This window comes from Carcharodon carcharias, chromosome 8, assembly GCF_017639515.1.
Source record: "Carcharodon carcharias isolate sCarCar2 chromosome 8, sCarCar2.pri, whole genome shotgun sequence".
Lineage (NCBI taxonomy): Eukaryota > Metazoa > Chordata > Chondrichthyes > Lamniformes > Lamnidae > Carcharodon > Carcharodon carcharias.
This window is the reverse complement of record NC_054474.1, coordinates 118,322,492-118,342,666: the sequence shown is the minus strand read 5'-3', so window position 1 is coordinate 118,342,666 and position 20,175 is coordinate 118,322,492. Positions and strand designations below refer to the sequence as shown.

At 44.8% G+C, this 20,175-nt stretch overlaps 1 protein-coding gene across 1 annotated transcript in view; it reads left to right on the top strand.

Annotated features, from left to right (window-relative positions):
• LOC121281488 (sodium-dependent phosphate transport protein 2B-like) overlaps window positions 1-18,623 on the top strand; it is a 78,267-nt gene extending 59,644 nt beyond the window's left edge. Inside the window, exons 9-11 of the mRNA XM_041194432.1 lie at window positions 15,148-15,243; window positions 16,393-16,510; window positions 18,397-18,623. Coding sequence (XP_041050366.1) covers window positions 15,148-15,243; window positions 16,393-16,510; window positions 18,397-18,623 — 441 coding nt within the window. The remainder of the gene's footprint in view (window positions 1-15,147; window positions 15,244-16,392; window positions 16,511-18,396) is intronic.
• Window positions 18,624-20,175: the final 1,552 nt, after the last annotated feature.

The following is a 20,175-nucleotide window of genomic DNA, read 5'->3' as shown; positions in this document are numbered from 1 at the left end:
CCCAGAGGATTCATACCGTGTGGACCCTTCCAGGTATCAGGCAGCCTTCCCTTACCCTGGGAATAGGGATTGTGGTCTCTGCTGCGGGCACCTCCTCTAAGGAGGATGAGTGGGCCAAAAGGGGGAGGAGGCCAGGGGTGTCCCTATTCAGCTTCCAGGGGAGCAACCTGTGGGAGGAGAAGCGCAGGCACAAGGGGTGCAGGGCCAGCAGGTAGTCCAAGGCGGAAGAGGCCGCAGAAGACGCCACTATCCTGCTGCCAGGGTTTACAGGCGGCAATGCAGCTACCTCAATATGTCTGAGGTGCAATGCCAAAGGAGGCTCCGTCTCTCAACAGAAACAGTGACTTCCATCTGTCAGGGGATTGGCCCTGAAATCAGCTCCGACTATGTGGGTGGACACCCCATGCCAGTGGCTCTGAAGGTCACAGTAGCCCTCAACTTCTATGCCTCTGGCTCATTCCAGGGGTCAGTGGAGATCTGTGTGGAGTCTCCCAATCAGCTGTCCACTGTTGCGTCAAGCTGGTGAAGAAGCTCTGTTCAGGCAGGTATTGACCTTCATTCATTTCTGTACAGACGAGGCCAGCCAGGCACAGCAAGGCAGAGGCTATGCGGCCATTGATGGCTTCCCCCGCATCCAGGGTGCAATGGGCTGCACACATGTGGCCATCAAGGCACCAGCAGGTGAGCCCGGTGCCTTCATCAACAGGAAGAGCTTCCACTCCATGAACGTGCAGATAGTGTGTGATCACAGGATGCTGATTCTACAAGTCTGTGCAAGGTACCCAGACAGCTTCCATGATGCCTACATCCTCAGACAGTCCCAGGTGCCAAGGCTCTTCAGTGCTCCAGCCCGACTGGATGGACGGCTGCTGGGTGACAAGAGCTCTCCCCTCAAAAGGTGGCTCATGATGCCTCTGCGCCATCCAAGAACAGAGGCCGAGCAGCGGTACAATAGGAGCCACGCTCCACAAGGGCTGTGGTAGAGAGAACCACAGGACTTGTCAAGATGCACTTCCGATGCCTGGACCGTTCAGGGGGAGCTCTCCAGTACCCCCCAGAGCATGCATCACTGATAGTGGTTGCATGATGCGCTCTGCACAATCTGGCACTAAAGGGGGGACCCAGTGGAGGAAGAAGATTTTGACACAGCTGCACAGGCCACAGATGATGAGTCTAGTAGTGAGCCTGAGGACGAGCACAGTGAGGAGAATGCTGAGGGCATGGACGTTGACCTGAGTAACCTCCAGGGAGGCAGGGACACCCGGGATGCTTTGATCCCAGGCTCCTTCAGCTAGGCTACCAAATAAGAACAACCACCACATGCCAAAACTATAGGCTCCATACTTGATCCCTGACAGGATCATTTGCTTGGTGAACAAGATGCACCATGTGCCATTTCAATAAAGTTTAATGAGAAATAAGTCACTCATAACATCATGGGTTACTCTGCACCTGCAGAACAAATGAAGCACCCAGAGGCTTGTTGAACAGAAACACATTTAGTGATTATGGTGCCTGGCATACATAATACAAATTAAATTGATAGGTGTTATCCATCACACCAAATAACATTTAATGTAAAAGTGGGGGAATAAAATATCACCACTGATTAGGCCATGTTGTGTTTAAGGTGCTTTACATTTTCTTTTGCGGGTACTATGTCTAGGTGCTCCCCCCCTCACTGGCACTGGCATTGGAGACAGCCTGCTTAATTTGCTGTCCTGTTGGCCTTGATGACCTTGAATGGCATCTTCTGGTCCGTGGAGCCTGTGCTGGCCCCATCTGGGAGGGAGTGGCCAGTTCCACAGTTGACATCTCCCCAGTTGCCGCAGCCTTATCAGATGCCACGGTCACTTGCAGAGGGGTGGAGGAGCTGCTGGCATCATCCAGAGAAGAGCCCTGAGAAGAGCCCACAGAGATGATAGGCAGCTCATGTGCCAACGTTAGGTCACTTGGGCCTCCCTGCTCACCATTGATGGATGGGCATCTAGTTGGGATACTGGCTGCCTAATCCATCTCCCACACTGACAATGACCAGCTGAGGTCATTGCCGGTGTGAGGGCTTGCAGGTCCGAATGCATTCCCAGGTACCCCTGATTCTGTCCTTGGAAGAGCCTCTCCATGAGAGTCACCACTCTCTCCATGGAGGAGTCATTGTGCTCGGCCATGAGGGTCAATGCATTGCTTAGGTTCAGCAGGGACTCCTCCACAACAAACACCATGGCACACATTCCCTCATGTATCTCTGTCAGACCCTCCCGCACACCCCACTGGACATCCGGCATCTGCTGCCTCATGGACGACCCCAGAGGCTCATCATCAGCCATCCTCACCTGCCTGCCTGCTGCAGATGCATCTGTCCATGAGAGAATTGGTAGGAGTGACCACTGTTATGGAGACGAAGTCCTGCCTTCATATTGAGGATACCCTCCATCATGTTGTGTGGCACAACCACCTTGCTAAATGGGATAGTTTTCGAACAGATCTAGCAACTCAAGACGGGGCATCCATGAGGCTCTGTGGGCCATCAGCAGCAGCAGAATTGTACTCGAACACAACCTCATGGCCCAGCAATATCCCCCACTCTACCATTATCACCAAGCCAGGGGATCAAATCTGGTTCAATGAAGAGTGCAGGAGGACATGCCAGGAGCAGCACCAGGCATACCTAAAAATTAGTTATCAATCTGGTGAAGCTATAAAACAGGATTACTTGCATGCCAAACAGCATAAGCAGCAAGTGATAGACAGAGCTCAGCGACCCCACAGCCAACAGATTAGAGCTAAGCTCTGCAATCCTGCCACATCCAGTTGTCAATGGCGGTGGACAATTAAACAACTCACTGCAGGAAGAGGCTCCACAAATATCCTCATCCTCAATGATGGAGGAGCCCAGCAAATCAGTGCAAAAGATGTCAGAAGCATTTGCTACAATCTTCAGCCAGAAGTGTCGAGTAGATGATCCATCTCAGCCTCCTCTAGAGGTCCCCAGCATCACAGAGGCCAGTCTTCAGCCAATTCGATTCACTCCATGTGATATTAAGAAACAGCTGAAGGCACTGGATACTGCAAAGGCTTTGGGCCCTGATGATATTCCAGCAATAGTACTGAAGACTTGTGCTCCAGAACTTGCCACGCCCCTAGCCAAGCTGTTCCAGTACAGCTACAACACTGTCATCTACCTGGCTATGTGGAAAATTGCCCAGAAATTTCCTGCACACAAAAAGCAGGACAAATCCTCCACCAGCCAGCAATGGTCAGCAATAACCTACTCACTGATGCCCAGTTTGGGTTCCGCCAGAGCCATTCAGCTCTTGACCTCATTACAGCCTTGGTTCAAACATGGACAAAAGAGCTGAACTCCCAAGCTGAAGTGAACTTGACTGCCCTTAACATCAAGGCAGCATTTGAACAAGTGTGGCATCAAGGAGCCCTAGCAAAATTGGAGTCAATATGAATTGGGGGAAAACTCTCTGCTGGTTGGAGTCACACCTAGCGCAAAGGGTGGTGGTTGTGATTGCTGGAGGTCAGTCATCCCAGCTCCAGGACATCACCGCAGGAGCTCCTCAGGGTAGTGTCCTAGGCGAAACCATTTTCCACTGCTTCATCAATGACCTTCTTTCCATCATAAGGTCAGAAGTCGGGATGTTCGCTGATGATTGCACGATGTTCAGCACCATTTGCAACTCCTCTGATACTGGAGCAGTCCATGTCTAAATACAACAAGACCTGAACAATATCCAGGCTTGGGCTGACAAGTGACAAGTAACATTCATGCCACACAAGTGTCAGGCAATGACCATATCCAACAAGAGAGAATCCAAATATCGCTCTTTGATATTCAATGACATTACCATCACTGAATCCCCCACTATCAACATCCTGGGGGCTACCATTGACCAGAAACTGAACTGGACTGGCCATATAAATACTGTAGCTACAAGAGCAGGTCAGAGGCTAAGCATCCTGTGGCTAGTAACTCACCTCCTTACTCCCCAAACTCTATCCACCATCTACAAGGCACAAGTCAGGAGTGTGATGGAATACTCCCCACTTGCCTGGATGAGTGCAGCTCCCACAATACTCAAGAAGCTTGACACCATCCAGGACAAAGCAGCCCGCTTGATTGGCACCACATCCACAAACATTCACTCCCTCCATCACCGACACACAGTAGCAGCAGTGTGTACCATCTACAAGATGCACTGCAGAAACTCAACAAGGTTCCTTAGACAGCACCTTACAAACCCATGACTACTACCACCTAGAAGGACAACGGCAGTAGATAGATGGCAACACCACCACCTGGAAGATCCCCCCCAAGTCACTCACTATCCTGACTTGGAAATATATCGCCATTCCTTCATTGTCGCTGGGTCAAAATCCTGGAACTCCCTCCCTAACAGCTCTGTGGGTGTACCTACACCACAAGGACTGCAGCGGTTCAAGAAGGCAGCTCATCACCACCTTCTCAAGGGCAGTTAGGGATGGGCTATAAATGCTGGCCTAGCCAGTGAAGCCAACATCCCATGAATGAATAAAAAAAAACAGTTCTGAGCTGAATAAATTGGAGTCAAAGGTTGGCAGAAAAACTGTAGCAATGGGCTACCTTCAAAGAAAATATATTTCTGGCACAGACAAAATATATTTCCTGAAAAGGAAACAAATCCAGAGCTCCTTGGATGCCAAAAGAGACAAACATTAAGATAAAGAAGAAAAAGTATGCTTCTGATAGATGTCAGGTAGAAAATATAATTGAGAACTAGGGTGAATATAGAAGGCTCGGTGGGGGGGGGGGGCGTGAAAAAGTATATAAGAGAAGTGAAGATGGAGTATGAAAAGAAACTGGCAGCTAACAAAAATGGGAATCCCATTATAGGCACATAAATAATAAAAAGGTGGTAAAGGAGGAGTAGGGCCAATTAGGGACCAAAAAGGGAATGTATGCATAGAGGCAGAGGGCAGAGCTGAGGTATTAAATGAATACTTTGCATCTGTCTTTACCAAGGAAGAAGATGCTACTCAGACCATGGTAAAAGAGGAGCTAATTCAGACACTTGAAGATTTTAAAATTGATAAGGTGGATATTTTGGACGAGCTGTCTGTACTTAAAGTTGATATGGCACCAGGACCAGGTGAGATACATCCCAGGATACTGAGGGAAGTGAGAGTGGAAATTGGAGAGGCACTGCAATAATTTTTCAGTCTTCCCTAGACTCAGGGGTGCTGCCAGAGGACTGGAGAATTGCAAATATTACACCCCTGTTCAAAGAAGGTTGTAAAGATAAGCCCAGTATCTACAGGTCAGTCAGTTTAACCTATAATAATTTGGGATAAAATTAATAATCATGTGGACAAATACAGGTTAATTAAGGAAAGCCAGTGTGGGCTTCTTAAGGGAGAATCATGTTTAAACAACTTGCTGGAATTTTTTTGAAGAAGTAACAGAGAGGGTTGATGAGGGCAATGCTGTTGATGTTCCAAAAGGCATTTGATACAATGTCAGACTTTTAAGAAAGTTAAAGCTCATGGAATAAAAGCTGAAGTAGTGATATGGGGCTGTATCTTTCAGTCGGTGAGCGGGGTCGGGGCCCGCTCGCCGACGCGTAAAATGATGTGGGGTGACGTCGGGCGTGCATCCCTATGTCATGGTGCGTCATTGAGACTTTCAGTCTGGCGCAGACCCGAGTCAGCTGCACGCCCGCCGACCTGTCAATGGCCTATTAAAGCCATTAACAGAGTAGTTGAAGTCATTAATGGACCTGCCCGTCCGACCTTAAGGTTGGTGGGCAGGCCAGGAGCCCAGGCGGGCTTCTGAAAAGACATGAAATCTCATCCACGGGCGGGATGAGGTTTCATGAGGATTTAAAAATCTCACAATATTTTAACATAAAACTTATGGACATGTCCCAACTCAAGTGAGGGGACATGTCAGGGAAATTTTTTTCTCAGCTTTATTTAAAGTTTAAAATCTTAGCCGATCTCTCCAAGGCAGCACTTAGTCTTAGGGAGATCTGTATGGTCTTTTGCACGCATGCACTCTCGGCTGAGGGAATCCACCCTCTGCCCGCCCCCCGCCCGCACAGGGACCCCATAGTGCTTCCTGGCGGACGTCACGCTGGGCGAGCCTTAATTGGCCCACCCACATAAAATAGTGGTGTGCCCCCAGCTGGGGGGGGAAATGTTGCCCATGGATACGGAATTAGCTGAGTGACAAGAAACAGAGAGTAGTGGTTAATGGATGTTTTTCAGGCTGAAGGGAGGTTTGTAGTGGAGATGCCCAGGGGACAGTGTTTGGGCCCTTGCTTTTCCTGACAGATAAATAATAACCTAGACCTTGCTGTAAAGGGCACAGTTACAAAATTTGAGGATGATATGAAACTCAGAAGCATTGTGAACTGTGAGGAGGCTAGTGTAGAACTTCAAAAGTTTACTTGATTGAAATATATGACATCCTGAGCAGTCTTGACAGGGTGGACGTGGAGAGGATGTTTCCTCTTGTGGGAGAATTTAGAACTAGGGGTCACTGTTTAAAAATAGGGCTCACCTTTTTAGTACAGAGATGAGGAGAATTTTTTTTCTCTCAGAGAGTTGTGATTCTTTGGAACTCTCTCAAAAGGCAATGAAAGCAGAGTCTTCGAATATTTTTAAGGCAGAGCTAGATAGATTCTTAATAAGCAAGGAGGTAAAAGGTTATCGGGGTAGGCAGGAATGCGGATTTATGGTTACAATCAGGTCAGCCATGATCTTGTGGAATGGCAGAGCAGGCTCAAGGGGCCGAGCGCCCTACTCCTGTGTCTAATTCATATGTTTGTATGTAAAAGGACACAGACAGGATGGTGGGATGGGCAGACATGTAACAATGAAGTTCAATGCAAAGAAATTTAAGGTGATTCATTTTTGCAGGAAGAACATGGGGAGACAATATCAAATAAAGATTAGAGGGACCTGGGGCTATATGTGTATAAGTCATTGAAGGTGATAGAACAGGTTGAGAGAGTGGTTAATAAAGCATACAGTATCCTGGGCTTTATTAATAGAAACATAGAGTACAAGAGCAAGGAAGTAATGATGAACGTGTATAAGACACTAGTTTTGTCTCAGCTGGAGCATTGTTTCCGATGGGCACCACACTTCACGAAGGATATGAAGGCACTGGAGAGAGGGTGTAGAAAAGATTCACGAGAATGGTTCCAGGGATGAGGAACTTCAGTAATGAGGATAGACTGGAGAGGTTAGAACTGTTTTCCTTGGAGAAGAGAAGGTTGAGAGGAGATTTGAAGGAGGTATTCAAAAATCATGAGATGTCTGCACAGAGTCGATAGAGAGAAACTGTTCCCATTCATGAAAGGATTGAGAACAAGAGGGCACAGATTTAAAATGATTGACAAAAGAAGCAAATGTGATATTAGAAAAAACTTTTTCACACAGCGAGTGGTTAGGATCTAGAATGCGCTGCCTGAGAGTGTGGTGGAGACAGGTTCAATTGAAACATTCAAAAGGAATTTGACTGTTACCTGAAAAGGAAGAAAGTGCAGGATTACAGGAAGAAAGTGTAGGATTACAGGAAGAAAGTGCAGGATTACAGGAAGAAGATGCAGGATTACAGGAAGAAAGTGCAGGATTACAGGAAGAAAGTGCAGGATTACAGGAAGAAGGTGCAGGATTACAGGAAGAAAGTGCAGGATTACAGGAAGAAGGCGCGAGGATGACATTAAGTGAATGGCTCATTCGGAGAGCCAGTGCAGACATGATGGGCTGAATGGGCTCTTCTGCGCTGTAACGATTCTGTGCTTCCACAACATATTGCCCCAGCTAACTGTCATCATCAAATCATTCTACAAACTCATCTCCAGACCAATTTCACAAATTAGATTGGTCCAACCTATGTGAAGATTAAAATCCTCCACAATGATGGCATTGTGATTATCACAATCTTCAATAATTTCTTGTTTAATGCTCTGTCCAACAGGATAATGGCTTTTAGAGCTCCTATAAACTACTCCCAGCAGTGTTTTCTGACCCTTACTTCCTAACTGCTGCCCATACGATTCTACTTCCTGATTTTTTGAACCAGGACCCTTTTTCACTAATGTACTTACGTCATCCTTAATTATCAGGGCTACCTCTCCTCTGCCTGTCTTTTTGAAATATTGTATACCCTGGAATATTTATTTCCCAATGTTGGTCACCTTGTGACCATGGCCAGAATTTTTCCATCGGCAAGTTGGGGGCAGGGCCCACTCGTCAACACGAAAATGATGCGGGATGACGTCAGGATGAATCCCCGATGTCATCCATTTAAATATTCAGGAAGGCGGGCGGACAGCAACATCAGCTGTCCGCCTGCCAATGTCAATGGCCAATTGAGGCCATTGACAGGATAATTAAGCTCATTAAATGCCCAGCCAATCCAACCTTAAGGCTGGCGGACAGGCGAGTAGCCGCAGCGGAGAATATAAAAAATATGAAACCTCATCCACTGGCAGGGTGAGGTTTCATGTCTGTTTTAAAAATGTTTAATAAACTTTATGTCCTTTTTATTGACATGTCCCATCTCATGTGACATCATCACATGAGGGGGACATGTTAATAAATTTTTTATTTTTCTATTCTTGATGTTTAAAAAACTTTCAGTAATCTCCCTGCGACAGCACTTAGTCTCAGTGAGATGTGCACTCTTTCGCGCGCATGTGTGAAAAAGCGCACTTTGACAGTTGGGGAATCCCTCCCCCCCCCCCCCTCACAGGAAGCGCATAGCGCTTCCTGTTGGGTGGCTCGCTGGGCGGGCCTTAATTGACCCGCCCACTCAAAATGGTGGTGGGGGTCGGCTGCCCGCCCGCCACCTAGCCAATAGGGCCCACCCGCCCATCAAGGGCAAAATTCTGCCCCATGTCTCTGTAATGGAGATTAGGTCTAAACCATTTATCTCTATTGGTGCCACTAGTTCATCTATCTCATTCCGGATGCTCCATGCAGTCAGGTTAAGTGACTTCATTTTTATTTTTTTAACTATTAATTCCTGCATTTATCTTATACTCTGATGCACTACTACTGTTAAACTCTCTGCTGTTTCCTGTCCCACTCAGCTTTTCTTTACCCACATCAATAAACTTTTCTATTGCCTCAGCTTTTTTCTTTGTCTTTCTAAATCTCCCTTCACCCAAACCCTCCTCCCCCTCTGTTGATTTAAAGCCATTTTCCCTACTTTGACCATATTTACTGGCGAACTCTTATGTCCTTTCCTGTCACACTCTGGTTATCATTACCCGTATCATTACCCATCAATGATTGTCCTGTCCTTCCTCTTTAACTTTCCAAATCTCCCCTCATGTAAACCCTCCCCCTTACTATTTAGTTTAAAGTTTTCCCTGCAGCATCAGTTATATGGCTCACCGGACCACTGGTCTCAGCACATTTCAGGTGAAGGCCATCTCAACAGTATAGACCCTTCTTTCCCCAGTACTGGTATCAGTGCCCCATGAATCGAAACCCATTTGTCGCACATCAGACCTTGAGCCACACATTTAATTCTCTAGTCTGATTTACCCTATGCCAATTTGTTTGTGATTCAGGTAATAATCCAGAGATTATCACGTTTGTGCTTCAGCCTTTTAATTTAGCCTTTAGCTTTTCATATTCCCTCAGTAAAACCTCTTTCTTATTCCTACTTATGTTGTTGATACCCAAGTGGGCCATGACAACTGGACCCTACCCCTCCCACTCCAAGTTCCTCTCCAACCGGGAGGAGATGTCCTGGCACTGGGCAGGCAACGCAGCCTTCAAAACTCAAGCTCTGGGCAGTATCCATCCCCCTAGCTATACTGTCCACTACTATAGCTACATACCTTTTTACTCCCCTCACTTGAATGGCTCTCTGTACCATGGTGCTGTTGTCAGTTTTCTCATCATGCAGTCCCTGCTCTCATCCAGATAGGCTGCAAGAACCTTGGACCTTTTGGAAATTGCAGTGGCTGAGGCTCCTCCATTGCTACCTTCTGGGTCCTCATACCTGCCTCAGTTACAGACACACCCTCCTGTCTCTGACCAATGAATAAATCTGGAGACCCCAGCCTAAGGGGTGTGACTGCCTCCTGGAACAAAGGGTCCAGGTAACCTTCCCTTACCCGCTGCATCGCCATGTCTGAAGCTCAGACTCCAGCTCATCAACTGTGAGCCGAAGTTCTTCTAGCTGCAGAAACTTACTGCAGATATAGTTGCTGTGGATCACACTGATACCCACCAACTCCCACATGCTACAGTTGCAACATGTCACCTGCTCTGCCATTTTTATTGTGTTTAATTTAACTAATTAGGTTTCAAGTTTAGAAATATCATTCAGATTCTTATCTGTAGTTATATTAAATATTTTAACTAGTTAAGCTATAAATTTAATGAAACACTTATATCTCCATAGTACCGGTTTAAACTACTACCAATGTTTAGAGGGATAAAATTTTAAAACTCACCACTCAATCACCTACCTGCTCACCTAATTAATGCCTTTGAACATTCACCAGTTATTGAAGGCTGAGAAAAGGTATAAAACGCAGCAATAAAAGCAGAATACTGCAGATGCTAGAAATCTGAAATAAAAACAAAGTGCTGGAAAACCTCAGCAGGTCTGGAAGCAGAGTTAATGTTTTGAGTCCAATGATTCTTCCTCTGAACTAAAGTTTCTGGGCTGAACTTTAAGTTCGGCAAGCGGGTGGGTGCATACCCAACCCGTCCGAGTATAAAATGATGTGCGATAACATTAGGCAAGTGGCCAAGCGGCCTTTGCATTTTTTTGGAAAACTCATCCATGGGTGGGATAAGATTTCCAAAATCAAATAAAATTAAATTAAAATTAAAATTAAATTTTTTAGATTTATTTAATAACATGTCCCTGCTCATGTGACATGAGGGGACATGTTTTATAACATTTTTAAGATCTTTATTTTTTATTTTGAAAACTGTTGGTTTCCCTGAGGCAGCTCAGTGCCTCAGGGGGATTTTCCAGCGTGCACCCACATGCATGTGTGAAGTTTGTGCTCATGCTCCTTACCCCACCACCGCCAACACCCCCGCACAGGCAGCGCTGAGTGCTGTCACTCGTGTTTCACGCTGGGCAGGCCTTAATTGACTCTTTAGCATGAAGCTGCAGCGCGGCCCCAATAGCAGGCAACGGTAGGCTTCCCGACTGACCCTGCCTACCCCCGCCGAGCCCACCCGACAAGGGCAAAATTCTGCCCTCTATTTTATTTTATATAAAAAGCAGCTGCTCTTTCCCCCTGTGCTCTGAATCACTAAGTCGGCACCCATTCCTCATCACAATCAGGCCTGGTCATCTCCATTCTGTGCTCCCAGTCTGTGCAGTCCCATAGCCCGTCTGCTTTTATAGAGGGCTGATGATTTACACCAAGTTGCAACTGGGAAGGCAGTGGCGCAGGCCAAAGGCCCAACCTAATGCTCTGGAGCAAAAGGTTCAAATCCCACCATGACAGCTGGTGGAATTTAAATTCAATTAATAAAATCTGGAACTAGAAAGCTAGTCTTAGCAATGGTGACCATGACCTCATTGTCAATTGTTGTAAAAGCCCATTTGGCTCACTAATGTCCCTTAGAAAAGGGAACCTGCCACCCTTACCTGGTTTACATGTGACTCCAGACTCACAGTAATGTGGTTAACTCTCAAGTGCCCTCTGAAATGGCCTCGGAGTTTTAAAGTTCCATGCCGGAGTCTGACTGTTAATCTAAACCATAGCTTGAAAAAAACTTAGCAGAGAGATTCCCCTGCACCAAATTCCAGGGTTAGCTCTCACCCCCAATGGCACTCAGTCCTCCTTGTCTCCACTCTGTGCTCCCACTCATTACTATTATTTTGGTGTGAACCCTGTCCATGATCCAATATTAGTTTCCTTGGGATGTCTAGAATGCTGATCTCTTCCTCTACTGATGCAAAGTAATTGTTCTACGTATCTGCTATTCCTTTCTGTCATTTTCTGGACGGCAAGCTGGTATTAATGGGGTGCCACGGGGATCGGTCCTTAGGCCCCAACTATTTACACTCTATATTAATGACTTGGATTCAGGGATATAAGGTACTACAGCTAAATTTGGAGATGACACCAAAATAGGTGGGAAAGTAAGTTGCAATGAAGAAATAAGAAATTTACAAATAGATATGGACAGGTTAGGTGAATGGGCCAAAATTTGGCAGATGGAGTTTAATGTGGATAAGTGTGAAGTTATCCATTTTGGTCAGAAGAATAAAAAGGCGACTTATTATTTAAATGGAGAGAAACTTCAGAACACTTCAGTGCAGAGGGATCTGGGCTTCCTTGTGCATGAATCACTGAAAGCTAGTATACAGGTACAGCAGATAATAAGGAAGGCAAATGGAATTTTGGCATTTATTGCTAAAGGAATAGAGTATAAAAATAGGGAAGTGTTGTTGCAACTGTACAAGGCATTGTTGAGATCGCACCTGGAGTACTGTGCACAGTTTTGGTCCCCTTACTTGAGGAAGGATGTAGTTGCATTGGAAGTGGTTCGGAGGAAGTTCACTAGATTGATTCCAGAGATGCGGGGCTTGTCTTATGAGGAGAGATTGAGCAGTTTAGGCCTATACTCACTAGAGTTTAGAAGGATGAAAGGAGATCTAATTGAGGTATATAAGATGCTAAACGGGATAAACAAAGTAGACGTGGAGCGGATATTTCCCTTTGTGGGGCATTCTAGAACGAGAGGCCATATTTTTAGGCTAAGGGGTGGTAGATTTAAATCAGAGATGAGGAGGAATTACTTTTCTCAAAGGATCATGGGGAATCTGTGGAATTCACTACCTCAGAGTGCAGTGGATGCTGGGACGCTGAATAAATTTAAGGAGGGGATAGACAGATTTTTAATTAGTAATGGGTTGAAAGGTTATGGGGAGAGGGTGGGAAATTGGAGTTGAGGCCGAAATGAAATCAGCCATGATCGTATTGAATGGTGGGGCAGGCTCAAGGGGCTGAATTGCCTATTCCTGCTCCTAGTTCTTATGATCTTATCGACAAGACCACTGTTAGTAGTTTTTAAGGGGCTCACTGTTCCTGGCCACTCTTGTTTTCTTAATGTAATTATAAAGTGTTTTGTGATGATTTTGATCTCTCTTGCAAGTTTCTTTACATATTCCCTTTGTATAGCTTACTTTATGTTTTATCACCTTTTGTTGTTCTTTGTCTCACCGGTATCAGGTTCTGTGCTGTTTTCAGCTATATTGTATTTTTTTTTTTGTTTTAGGTTATCTCTTACCCCTTATCATCCATAATTGCTTGTTTTGACAAGTAGAACTCTTTCCCCTTATGTGTATAAACTGGTTCTGTATCATGTTGAATTATTTTTTGAACAACGCCAACAAATTTCCTGTCGTTTTACCCCTTAACTTCTTTTGCAATTTATTGTGGAAAACCTCTGACTCATCCCATTAAAGCCACCTTTACCTAAATCTAAAACCTTAATAGTTACTTCACCTTTCTTCTTTCTAAACAGTCTTGAACTTAATCCTATTACAATCAGTATTAGATAAATGTTCACTCATTGTTAGACTGTTAATTAAATCTGGATCATTACTCATTACTAAATCTAATGTGACCCTTTGATCATTCCAGGACATAATATTGCAGAAAACTATCCTCAAGAAATTCACTGTGTTTCTGACATGAGCTAGTCTACTTTTCCCAATCCATATGAAAGTTATAAACCCCCAATAGAAGCACTCTGTCTTTACTACATGTCTGTCTAATCTCTGCAGTTATACATTCTGCCACTCTTACTATTCATCTGTGGGATGTGAGCATTGCTGGCAAGACCAGTATTATTTTCCATCCCTAATTGCCCTGGAGAAAGTGAGACACTTTCTTGAACTGCTGTAGTCCATGTAGTGTATGTACATCTACAGTGCTGTTAGGAAGGGAGTTCCAGGATTTTGATCCAACGACAGTGAAGAAATGACGATATATTTCCAATTCAGAATGGTGTGTGATTTGGAGAGGATCTTGCAGGTGGTGGTGTTTCCATGCATCTGCTGCCCCTGTTCTTCTAAGTGGTAGGGGTTGCGGGTTTGGAAGGTGCTATCTAAGGGCAGCTGCTACTAGAAGGTATATACCCAAATCCCACTACAGTCTTTAAATTCTTTTCTATTTCTTAATTCTACCCATGAAGTCTCTATTTCGCCTCATTATATCCTCCCTTAACATTGAAGTGATTTCATCCTGAATCACCAAAGCTACATCTCCCGCTCCATCATTTTCCCTATCTTTCATGTAGACCTTATAACCTGGTCTATTTAGGTCCTGACTGTCTTGCATCATGTCTCAGTTATGGCTACCAAGTCATATCCTCCAAGTTGAATCTGCACCTGGTCATCATTCAATTCGTTCCTTATACTCTGTGTGCTTGTATTAAAGAACACCCTGAGATGTCTTTCACCTCTAACATTTTACTCACATTTCTTATTTCTCTCTCCTGGTTTAATTACTTTACATATTTTAGTTTTCCCTTCACCTGTAAATGGCTAAAGTACAATTTCTGACTGTTACTCTATTCTCCTCAATTCTGTTTCTTTTCAAACTATTATTTAAACTAACTTTTCTACTTCAGCCTTACCTCCATTTATTTGTTTGAAGCCCCTGTCACCACCCATTTCCACGAGGACCCTGCTAACAGATGGCGCCTATCCCAAGGATACACTTCCTTCCTGTTCCAATAGTGATTCTAGTGTCCCAGGAAATGAAACATCTCTCTCTGACCACTCCTTCGACTACATGTCTATCTCTCTAATTTACATACCTCTTTATCAGTTTGCTTGTGTCATGGGTGAGAAGTCAGATGTTATAACCTTTGGGGTCTTACTCACTGAACAGGACCTCTTACCTACTCTTTTGTTGTTGGTCTCAACATTAATCACAACGACTGGATCCTCCCCCTCCCTGTCCAATATCCCTTCAAGCTGGCTCAAGATGAGACACATTTTGCCCCACTGTTTTCAGAGGCAGTGCACATGCTCTGTAATGGACTGAAGTTCACTCAGCAAACTGCCTGAGCCTTTCTCCTTTCTAAGTTGTGTCAGCTGAGCATGTGATTAAAGATGTAGAAGCTAATACGTGATTTCTTACTCTGCAGCTGGATCAATCTGTGATTTCAGCCATTGCAACTGGAGAAACAGGAGCCAGGAACAGGAGTCTCATCCAGAAATGGTGTGAATTTAATGACATAATGGTGAGCCTGAACTGCCTACAGCCCCTGCATTTGTGCTGCAACTAAGTACTCAAATGAGTAGCTGTACATATATTCTGTCAGTACTATTCTTCAACACTGCAGGACTCTCAGTGCTGTTGCTTTAACAACGCTGTGCTCCCTCAGCATTGCTCATCTGACAATGTAGCACTCCCTCAATGTGACTCCTCTGACAGTGCAGTACTCCCTCAATGTGACTCCTCTGACGATGCAGCAATCCCTCAGTGTGACTCCTCTGACAATGCAGCACTCCTTTAATGTGACTCCTCCAGCAGTGCAGCATTCTCTCAGTGTGATTCCTCTGACAGTGCAGCACTCTCTCAATGTGACTCCTGCCACAGTGCAGCACTCCCTCAGTGTGACTCCTCTGACAATGCAGCACTCCCTCAATGTGACTCCTCCGACAGTGCAGCACTCCCTCAATGTGACTCCTGCGACAGTGCAGCACTCCCTCATTATGACTCCTCTGACAGTGTGGCACTCCCTCAATATTACTCCTCTGACAGTGCGGCACTCCCTCAATGTGACTCCTTTGACAGTGCAGCACGCCCTCAGTACTGACCCTCCGACAGTGCAGCATTCCCTCAATACTGACCCTCCAACTATGCAGCACTCCTTCACTACTGCCTCTCCAACACTGCAGGACTCCCCTAGTACTGCTCCTCCAACAGGGCAGCACCCCCTCAGCATGGCCCCTCCGACTGTGCGGCACTCCATTAGTGCAGTGCTCCTGCAGTACTGCCCTTCCGACAGTATAATACTCTCAGTGCAGATGCTCCAACAACACAGTGCTCCCTCAATACAGTCCCCAACCATTGCAGCACACCCTCTGTATTGCCCCTCTGCGATGCAGCACTTGGAATGCAGTACATGACAGAAAAAGTTTTAGTTAGATGAGATAGCACTTCATGCAAAAAAATCAAAACATTACTGCCCCTCTGACAGTGCAGCACCCTGTATGGACTACACTGACTTGTCAGCATAGATTTTACACCAGTGTCCAAGTTTGAACCCATTACTGTCTGAACCACAAGTGAGAATGATATCTGCTACAGTGCACTGACTCTTAACTGTTAAATCTCACAACACTGCCCAGTCTTGCTCAACTCACGTCTTGCTGTTCATTGATAGGTTCTGAAAAACGTAACAGTGACAAATCAGACTGATTGTGAGATTTTGCACTGCTTTGAAATGGGGAACGAGACAGTTACACTGAAAAATGAGACAGAAACCAAGAACCTTCAGCTATGTAAGTGGCAGACAGATCCTATCTGCGCATTTGCAAGAAATATTTCTGACTAAATGTTTTCAGACTAAATGTTGCTTCTTTATGGAAATTAGAACCATTATTCTAAGCTCAGCTTTATTTTCAAAAAATAAATAATGAGGGACTCCATATCTGAACTGCACCAGTAGAGAGAAAGAAACTGAAAGCAATCACAGAATGGGTACCTGTGTGATTAATAATCCAGGGATGGTTAAGATAGCAGGAATTATATAGAGCAATGCCAAGGAGATCAATCAGAAAACAATAACTGCTTGGAGCAATTTTGAGGGGATCCATCAGCAGATGGTAACTGGAGAGGATAAGGATGAAGGAATCGGTCTAATTTCTTGATAGAATGTGTAGGAATAGCTGAAATCTCGCTGAACAGAGAGACATGTTGACAAAGCTTTTTATCTGGCATTCATCAGGACAAATGCAAGAATGCCAAATTTCAAACAATCACAACAATTTATACTACAGGAGAAAAGAGTGCTGATGGTTGGCAAGCATTTGATATTCCCCCTAATAACTTTGGGTCTTGTGAAGTGATTTGTTTTGATAGGAAGAACATGGAGAGACAATGTAAACTTAAGGGTATAACTCTAAAGGGGGTGCGGGAGCAGAGGTACCTGGGTGTATACTTGTATTAATCATTGAAGGTGGCAGGGCAAGTTGAGAGCACAGTTAATAAAGCATACAACACGCTGGGCTTTATTAATAGGGGCATAGAGTACAAGAGCAAGGAGGTTATGTTGAATTTGTATAAGATACTAGTTCAGCCTCAGCTGCAGTATTGCATCCAGTTCTGGGTGCCTCATTTTAGGAAGGATGTGAAGACATTAGAGAGAGTGAAGAAAAAATTCACAAGAATGGTTCCAGGGATGAGGCACTTCAGTTATGAAGATAGACCAGAGAAGTTAGGACTGTTTTCCTTGGAGAAAAGAAGGCTGAGAGGAGGTCTGATAGAGGTATTGAAAGTCATGAGGGGTCTGGATGGAGTAGACAGGGAGAAACCGTTCCCACTCAAGAACGAGAGGGCACAGGTTTAAAATAATTGGCAAAAGAAGCAAAAGTGATATAAGAAAAGCCTTGATCAGGCAGTGAGCAGTTTAGGTTTGCAACGCACTGCCTGTGAGTGTGATGGAGATTCAATCGAAGCATTCAAAAGGGAATTAGAGTGTTATGTGAAAAGGGAGAATGTGCAGGGTTACGGGGAGAAGGTGGGGGAGTGGCACTAGCTCATTTGGAGAGCCGGTGCAGACACAATGGGCCAAATGGCCTTCTGCACAGTAACAATTCTGTGATTCTGGATGACTCTGATTGGCTGAGGCATTGCTATGAAGAAAACAATGGGGAGCTATTGGGTCCCGAAGTTCCTGGGTAATTCTAAAAGCGCAAGGCTCAATTATATTCCTTATATTTGCAGAGGATAGGTCCTTGCTTATGAATGTATGTGGCTTCAAGCAAGTTAAAATGAGCCACGTCACAAGCTCGATTGATTATCTGAAATGTGTTGTTAGTGTAGCTATTAGCGCAATCAGGATTATTCAGCGAATGTTGCCCAATCACAGAATCACATCTAATAGTGGACGTTTTGTTCTGAGTTTTGCGAGTTCAGGCTGGTTGAGTATGGGTTATACTCTGCCAATTACAAACAAGCAAAAGAACATGCTGCTGATTCAATCAGCCAATCTCTGGGATGTATGATCTATGCACCAGATATCACACAGTTGCTAAAATGCATACAGGACATTGTTCAGTTGTATGGTAGGCAAATAGATGAAACAGATGGAGAGAACTTAAACTTGTAGTCACTTCATCAGCAAATGCCTGACCTCCCTTTGCAACCTCATTATATTTTCTGACAGGTCACCACATATTTGTGAACACAACCCTCTCTGATACTGCAGTTGGGGTCATCCTGCTCATAGCATCATTGCTTGTTCTCTGTATCTGCCTCATCCTCATCGTAAAGCTATTGAATACCGTTCTGAAAGGGAAGATGGCGCAAATTATGAAAAAAGTGATCAATACAGGTATGGAGCAACCATCCAATTTGAACTTCCCAGCAACACCCACTTACAACAAGCATTAAAATTACAGTCAATATTATACAGTGTCAGTGTAACACTCACAGTGTCAGTGTAACACTCACAGTGTCAGTGTAACACTCACAGTGTCAGTATAACACACAGTGTCAATGTAATACTCACAGTGTCAGTGTAATACTCACATTGTCAGTGTAATACTCACAATGTCAGTGTAATACTCAGTGTCAGTGTAATATTCAGTGTCAGTGTAATACTCACGGTGTCAGCGTAACACCCACAGTGCTAGTGTAATAATCACAGTGTCAGTGTAACACCCACAGTGCTAGTGTAATAATCACAGTGCCAGTGTAATACTCACAGAGTCAATGTAACACTTACAGTGTCAGTAAAAGGGAAGCAAATCAACGGAGGCATTAGTGGAGTACATAAAGTGTAGGGTGGAGCTTAAGAAAGCAATTAGGAGAGCAAATAGGGGATATGAGAAAGCTTTGGCTGGTAAAAGTAGGGAAAATCCCAAGATATTCTATAAGTATATCAATGGGAAGAGGATAACCAAGGAAAGGGACCAAGGGGGCAAACTACGGGTGGAGCCAGAGGACATCGGAAGAATGTTGAACGAATACTTCACATCCGTCTTCACCCAAGGGAATGAGGATGAAGATATGGAACTCGGGGAGAGAAACTGCGAGGTTCTTGAGCAAATTGATATAGGGAGTGACAAGGTATTGGAGGTGTTGGCAGGCTTAAAAGTGGACAAATCTCCAGGTCCCGATGATTTGTGTCCCAGACTGCTGAGGGAGGCAAGGGAGGAGATCGCAGGGGCTCTGACCCAAATTTTTAATACCTCTCTGGCCACGGGGGAGGTGCCAGAGGACTGAAAAACAGCTAATGTGGTTCTGCTATTTCAGAAGGGTTGTAGAGAGAAGCCAGGGAACTACAAGCCAGTGAGTCTCACATCAGTGGTAACGAAACTATTGGAGAAAATTCTGAAGGAGATAATCTATCTCCACTTGGAGAGGCAAGGTTTGATCAGGGATAGTCAGCATGGCTTTGTCAGAGGGAGGTCATGTCTAACATATTTGATTGAATTTTTTGAGGAGGTGACCAGGTGTGTAGATGAGGGTAGTGCAGCTGATGTACTTTCTATGGATTTCAGCAAAGCCTTTGACAAGGTCCCACATAGGAGATATATAAAGAAGGCAAATGCACATGGGATACAGGGTAATTTAATAAGGTGGCTTCAAAATTGGCTTAGTTGTAGGAAGCAGAGGGTGATGACAGGAGGATGCTTTAGTGACTGGAAGCCAGTGTCCAATGGCATACCACAGGGATCTGTGCTGGGTCCCCTATTATTCGTCATTTATATAAACGACATAGATGACTATGTGGGGGGGTAGGATTAGTAAGTTTGAGGATGACGAAAAGATTGGCCAAGTGGTTAACAGTGTGGTTGAGTGTCTTGGGTGACAGGAAGATATAGACGGGATTGTCAAATGGGCAGATAAGTGGCAGATGGAATTTAACCCTGAAAAGTGTGAGGGGTTACACTTTGGAAGGAGTAATTTGACAAGGAAGTATTCAATGAACGGCATGACA